Source organism: Plasmopara halstedii (genome assembly GCF_900000015.1).
Source record: "Plasmopara halstedii genome assembly, contig: Scaffold_350, whole genome shotgun sequence".
Taxonomy (NCBI): domain Eukaryota; phylum Oomycota; class Peronosporomycetes; order Peronosporales; family Peronosporaceae; genus Plasmopara; species Plasmopara halstedii.
In genome coordinates this window covers 345,484-352,663 of record NW_020187271.1, presented here as the reverse complement: position 1 = coordinate 352,663, position 7,180 = coordinate 345,484, and the positions used below count along the sequence as shown (strand labels likewise).

The window sequence follows — 7,180 nt, the reverse complement described above, 5'->3', positions numbered from 1 at the left end:
CCAGTAGTTATACATGTATTTAGATTTTACTATTCATATTTAGGAAAATCTATGCATTTATAATTAGGAGGCTTTGCCGCAGATAAAAATAAATAAAGTCAGTTTTGAGTATAAACAGAAGAGTTAACTAGCCTTGGGCTAAGGTTGTTGTAAGCGTATTGCGATTCGCTTAACTCGTACTTGTTTTGAGTATAGAACAAAAGGTCGATGACCTAACTTAAGCTTCCTCTAAGCGCAAAGCTACGGCAGCCTCGCTGCAGGTTCTGGTATAGAACATAAGGTCGGTGACCTTAATAAGCTTCCTAAGCAAAGAGCTTCGGCAGCCCCGCTGCATTTTGCTGCAGACACCACAAGTGCCGAGCGCTATGTTATTTACTAGCAGCGTCATGGGGTGTCTTTGTAGCGCATTTGCAAAGGGAAGTGAACGGTTAGTCGTTGTAGTAAGCTGTATATACAACATGACTGAAAGTTATGCTAAGTGAAATTTTCTTCCTGTACGCCGACTTAATCTTTAATCGCGTCTGACCAAAGTACTACGCTTGCTTGCATTGCAATTTGGCACAATTTACGGTGTGACGTCTCGATCAATTATACAAGCGTGACATGAAGGTGTTTTCTTTGAGCAGAACGTGCTCGGACTTCCGGCAAAAGTGGTGGCGATTAGAAGAGAAAAATTGTGGTGTGGAGGCGAAAAACGGAATTGGTGCCATTCGCTTGCACGACATAGCAATTTTTCACGCCATATACACATATCCATTTTATCTCATCTAGTAGTACTACTACTTGCAACAAAGCGGCACGTCTTTTGATGAAATGTCCGCATGCCCAACATGCTGTAAACATTTGGTCAAGCATTGCAAGACTTTTGTAAAGTGAAAATTCTGGATACGTTTCTTACATGGTGTAAGTGATTACTAACCATTTAATTCTCTATTCTATCTGTTTAACTCCCTTCGAATCCTTTTTAGATTTCCTAAATTTCTTATAGCTGTTCAGATTGCTGGATTTTATATTGTCAATTGCTGATAAGAAAAGCGATGGACAACGCATCGAAGGTGACGCTATTTAATGCTCTAGCTTACATAGATGCACTCAAGACACACGGCGGTGTGGGTACAGAACAAGTTGACGAAGCTCTTATCCGCCTCACGTGATTTTCATGTTTTTCTATGCTCTATAAGCTGCAAAAAGTGTTATCTCATTATCTCATTGTGTACGCAGTGAAGCTTTTGGTGTAAACATTCACGATGCAGAGCAAAAACGGCAACTGGCGATTAATAGTGACATTCCATTCGACGAAGTCTTTGCAGCTGGACTTAAGGCGCTAAGCTTGGAGACAGGTATGCCAGATGAGGCCAAGTCGATGGCGGACGAAGATCCAGTTGTAAAAATGCGTGAGTGAAAGATATTCACTTGTCTTTTGACGCTTTACTTGCAATTATGTTACGAGTTTATATGCTGTAACAGACCCAGAGCTCTGGAAGAAATGGGTGGCCAAGTTAGACAGTAAAGGCTTCTTTAAAGACGCAACACCTGGCTCCACTGATTATGTTATGCGCTTAAATAAGGCATTACTCAAATTTAAGGAAAAGTTTGGTGATGTCAAGCCAGTTTTAACCATCGAGGAGAAAGAGCTTAAGGCTGAAGAAGCAAAGACGCAGGGAAATGCAGCATTGAGTCGACAGGATTATGAAGGCGCAGCCAAACTGTACCGTGAGGCGTTACAGCTGTCGCCGCATGGACCTTCGAGTCACATTTACCACTCAAATTTAGCTGCTGCTCTGATGTATATGGGCAAATACTCGGAAGTGATCGATCACTGTGAGCAGTCTATTGCTCTTAAACCGTCGTACGTTAAGGCATACTCTCGCTTAGGCAGCGCACAGGTGCAATTAAGGGATTATGACGGTGCTATTGATGCTTATCGACGTGGACTTGAAGTGGATAGCACGAACGCTGCATGTCGTGATGGACTGGCGGAGGCTGAGCGTCAACGTCAGCAGGTACAAACGACTTCAGCGCCTTCACCTCCATCTGGTGGCGCTGGAGGAATGCCAGACCTGTCAAACCTGGCCAGCATGTTAGGTGGAGGCGGTGGTTTGGCTGGTCTGATGAATAATCCTCAAATGATGCAAATGGCTCAGAGCATGATGCAGAATCCTCAGATGATGCAGATGGCGCAGAATTTGATGCAAAACCCCAGCATGGTTAATGATATGATGGGTAGTCTCGGTGGAGCGAACACTAATGCTCCACCTCGTGCAGGGGAGATGCCCGACATGAGCGGCCTGATGAACTCTCCTGAGCTCATCGCAGCGCGGTCTGATCCGGATTTGACAGACTTTTTTCGAGATGTTGACAGCGAGGGACCATCCGCTGCGATGCGTCACATGTCAAATCCCAAGGTCTCTCAACTCGTTCAGAGCGTCATGTCTCGGGTGCAAGGGTAAGACAGAAATTGGAGCAGTGAACACAGTGAAGTATGCGACAATTCATTTACCAAGAGTTAAATTTAGTCCTTGACAAAGGTTTCAGCATCTTCGAGGAAAGCTAGATATTCGCGCTGTTCCTTAAGGTCAGCAAATTGCGTGATGAACTGCGCCAGCGCGTCGTCAATGTTACGGTCGGCTAGATAGCTGTAGAAGTTGTCCTGCACATCAAGTTCTAGATCAATGAACTCGGGCCCAAAGTAGCGCGTCTCATCTTCATCTTCTTTCGCAAAGTCCTTAAAGTAACGCAAGCGTTCAACCGTAAGATTGCTACTGGCAACACAATCGAACTGTAGACCCTTGTTGTCGCGCATGATGTCGGCTGTGAATCGAACACCAGGTAGCTCGTCTGCTTCTTCTTCGTCATCCCCATCGTCTACAACCTCCACGTTACCATGATCTTCATCTTCATCATCGTAGTCCTCCTCTTCGTCGAGTTCCACTGTGTCTTGAGCATTAAACTTGATCTTAATCGAGTCCGAGCCTACTGAACCTTGCAGCACGACGTCCATACATCCAGGAGTTTCTTGTATCTTAAACAATTTTTCTACCTTAGAGCGAAGATCTTCAAGCTCTGGTTCTTCAAGAGAATTACCCTTTTCTTCACGAATCTCGCGCTAGAAAAGATGAAACATTGCTTTGTTAAGTAAACATCACTTGCAATAATGACAATACGTATTACGTACTTGAAGAAGACTAGCAAGAGAAGATTTCTCTCGTGCTTGCAGCACGCGAAGTGTCAAGGAAGATGTACGACGGGTGACAAGCGAGGACACAACGCGGCTCAACATGATGGAACTCAATGTGTGGAGCCCATGCTTGACAGCCACATACCCAATGCATCGTGATTGGTAGATTATATGGTATATTGTTAGCCAATCGTCATTTGACTCATTTCATAAATTTCTAGAACATATTTAACGTTGGCGGTGATGCTAGACGATAATTCCTTCTCGAGCTTCATGTGAACACCCAATTGGCAAGCGAATGGACTTTGAAGTCTTTTGGTTTATTCGTATTTTGTAAATCTGCCGATAAATGGTAAAAGTATGATTATCTCCTATCGAAAAGGCTGAAGAGACTATCGCGAGAGCCCCACGCATACGCTCTCTAGATCGGAGGAGGTACATTGAAATTTTTTTAGGAAGCTATGACAGATATATGTTGAAGGCGAATCTGAGCCAGCTTTTATTCAATTGCACGTTTAACTTCATAGAGATAGATACTATCAAAGTCTTTGGCGGGATAATCTCCTATCTTGATTAAGTCGTTTACATACGCATTTTTGTCAATTGATTGAGCAATTAATTTCCAGCGAGAGAGAAGAAATGCAATCGATCGATTGATGCTGCGTAGATGGTAGGAGAAGTAAAAGCTGCAGGTTAGTGAGGCACTACAGCGAAGAATCAGGGCTACAGTCGCTATCACCTTTTCAAATTCTAGACATTGTAATGTTAGTTAAAAAGTTATAAAAATTTTAAACCGATGATCGAGCTACCTTCAGATTGATAGAAACAATCGGCGGCAAGAACCACTTGAATAGTTTGAAAGACGGATATTATTTCTTCAGACACATGCATATCCCCCCACGATAAAGGTAAATATTGTGCACGGTCTTCAAGTCCATTTAACTTAATGTTAGTATCTGCGTTGCGCTGGATGTCGCTTGCGTCAATTCGATCAGTTAAATAAATTCTAGCCGCACCACACAGTCCAGATAGGATGGATGGAAGTCCTATACCGCAACCCAATTCCAATATAGTTTTATCGCGACAAAGCCATCGTGATTCGGTGGAAATAAATTGTGAAAGCAACAGCGCTGATGGCCATACAAAGAGTCCATAGTAATTGTCATTTGTTGTTTTAGCTTCGTCGAGGTCACAAATATGCTCTGCTAGACGCACTTGAATGACCGAAGGCTTGTCCACGCACTGCCTTTTTGGCGCTACCGCTGCATCTATCAAACTCTTTCCATTATGTGCATTATATGTAGTTTTGTTGCAATGCACGAAGCGGAAGATGCGTAGCTTGCCATTGTTTTCCATTTAGGCTAAATAGAGTGGACCACATTTAATTTGTTAAATGTTAGGACACAACTCAAATATTGTGACGCCGAAGCAAATGTATTAAGTAGATATATATTTTAGATCATTAGATCGTAAAAATCCTTGCACAATTATTTCATATACCAAGATCCATGTACTCAACTCTTAGTCTTAATCTGTCAGCGATTGCGCCTGCGTTTACAATCATTTACCGTAATGGACCCATAACCATGGATCATTCACAAAACTGTAAAATTCTAACAGTGTGACTTTGTAACATATTGATGCAGGTGGCATATAACTGTAAATGTCGACGTTGAGAGCGTAACTCATCCCATTGTTATCCTTAAAGTATCTTTCATTCTTGTGATACTACAAGCACATAGTGGCGGAGGTAATGTCGCTCTCTGGATTTACATCTCCAATCACACAGCTGTAGAGCTTTGATCAACTTAAATCGGTTCATTTAGTATGTTTACATTTCGAACGAATATTACTCTACTGCAAACCGCATGTAGCTGGAACTTTACATAAGCACGTAGCTAGAAGAACCGTAATGGATATTTTAACCCCAACCGGGAGGTAGCTCACGATCATCAACCTTACCAAACTATAGGGATATTTGGGTCTAGTATACTATTTTTTTGCTGAAGCATAAAACTTTAACATTGAAGCAGAGGATTACCAGGCTATACAGCACAAATGTGACATCTTACACTTCTCTGGGTAGGTAGTTGTGAACCTAGTTTACCCATAAACTCGTATTCAATATTATTTGTGTGCCTTCTAGCACTGAGCATTGTCCCTATATTCAGCGATTTCGTACCAATACTCCTGCCTTTGTAGCATGCATTTCCCTACTATGTTAGCTACGGTGTAGTTAAAATGTCCATATGCGAGGGGGGGAGTGACCTTTTACGGTCATTTTGAATTCGTATTTTCGAAGTCCTTGTCAACCGGTCGTCAACAGGATTTGTCGCCATGTAAAGTCTTTAACGGCTGGATATTTAGCTAAACGAGTTATTTACATTTTGCTGCCGCTACCGCCACGCCCAGATCACCTTCCACATAGGCTAGATTAAACGTTTGAGGCGACCTTTTGAGCGCTTCTACACCAATACGTACGAACAAACACAAGTAAAAACTCTTTAGCGAGATCTCTCTACTTATGCTTTTGACAACGCCTGTCAACTTGAGCTTCATGTCTCAATGCAAAGCGCAAGATAAATTTTGTGAGGTTGGCGTGCGCCTCACACGTAGTACGATTCGGGCCATAAAATTTGCATCAGTATGACACGCAGGATGAGTGTTGGTACGCTCCACTCAGGATCGGAGCTGAAAACCTTTTAGTTAGCTAAATACCAATTTGATCTATAATTTCAAGTATGGCATAGAATTAGAATTAAGCACCTGGTACTAAAAATGATAAGCAAGCACATCTTGTTTACCACGTATTTGTTCATTTTTGTAGTATACACCCTCTTATTTGTAGGAGTACTATTCATGCTACTTATCTTGGTTGAAGAGAAGAGAAGATCTACGTTCAGATTTATGAGATTTGCTCTTAGTTTTTAAAACGATAGCGACCATAATACAGTATGTAAGTGGTACACGTTTCCACCACAATGAGAACCACACTGTGTCATACTTATCTTGTATTGTTGAAATATTTCGCAACAGTGTTCGCCCCACCGATTTCGCCGGTATTTCGGCTTCCATTCCGTTTACTTATAGTGGAGTGCTAGTTGTGGATGTTTCATCGCAGCTGCATCGGTGATGACGGTATCTAGGCTCTCTCCAAGTGTCTTGGCGATTGATCGGAAATGGCATGAATCCCAAATCCGTGCATCCATTCAACTATGCCATTGAATTGACCACATGCGGTTCAGAATGGCAGTGCTACCATTTAGCGGGAGGTACATTAGCTACTAGTGATGGCTGACGCGCTGCTTTGTCTTCAACAGATCGCTTCGCGTTCGGACAGCTCGTGAAAGCAGGATCGTAGTATGGCTTTAATTAATCACTAATAATACAAGGTGCGCTGCATTGAGCATATTGAGACTTTACATAAAAAGATACGAATTTTGATAAGGAGTCGAATCCATCACACCTTCCCAACAGTTGCGCAAGGCATACCAAATAATTAGTGAAAATGTGCAAACTTTAAAGGCGCAAAGTACTTGTACTGAAGGCTAGGTCACGAAGAGGCCCGCACGACGTGGGCTGTTACCCTCGCGTTATGCAATACACATATGTATCCTGTAAGAAAAACAATGATACTTATTAGTCTAAATTAATTCAATTCCGAATATATGTCCCTTTTTAAATTACATAATAACAAAGAGATAGAAGTTCATTTAAGAGACTCCCGATCTGCCTTTCGGTGAAGCTTACGTAAATCTATTTCAATTTTTAAATATATAAGCATATCTTCCTCTGAGCAAGCTTCACGGATACACCGTTGCACTTGAAAGCACTTTTGGTCAAATGAAGTCCGAATTCTGAATTTCACCACGCCCCTCAGTCGACGAGAAGCCAGGGAGCGGACATGGGGTCCGCAAGACGCGAGCACGGCTCGTATCACGCTGCTGGTGCAGCTCGCCTTCCTCATCATTCCATGCGGGAAAAGGGGTGTCAGACTCGGAG

General features: G+C 42.5%; 3 protein-coding genes across 3 annotated transcripts; 1 reads left to right on the top strand and 2 right to left on the bottom strand.

Moving 5' to 3' along the window:
• Positions 1–898: 898 nt before the first annotated feature.
• Positions 899–2,450, top strand: PHALS_09126 (TPR repeat-containing protein; the record flags this gene model as incomplete). Its single annotated transcript, XM_024724568.1, has 5 exons — positions 899–903; positions 969–990; positions 1,056–1,150; positions 1,222–1,394; positions 1,468–2,450. The coding sequence occupies 5 exons, from the start codon at positions 899–901 to the stop codon at positions 2,448–2,450; spliced, it is 1,278 nt and encodes a 425-aa protein (XP_024575432.1).
• Positions 2,451–2,512: 62 nt separating this feature from the next.
• On the bottom strand, positions 2,513–3,280 carry PHALS_09125 (mitochondrial glyco protein; the record flags this gene model as incomplete). The annotated part of the gene is made up of 2 exons (XM_024724567.1): positions 2,513–3,106; positions 3,176–3,280. The coding sequence occupies 2 exons, from the start codon at positions 3,278–3,280 to the stop codon at positions 2,513–2,515; spliced, it is 699 nt and encodes a 232-aa protein (XP_024575431.1).
• A 397-nt stretch (positions 3,281–3,677) lies between these two features.
• Positions 3,678–4,534, bottom strand: PHALS_09124 (Putative N2,N2-dimethylguanosine tRNA methyltransferase; the record flags this gene model as incomplete). The annotated part of the gene is made up of 2 exons (XM_024724566.1): positions 3,678–3,928; positions 3,988–4,534. 2 exons carry the CDS (start codon positions 4,532–4,534, stop codon positions 3,678–3,680), a joined length of 798 nt encoding a protein of 265 aa, XP_024575430.1.
• Positions 4,535–7,180: the final 2,646 nt, after the last annotated feature.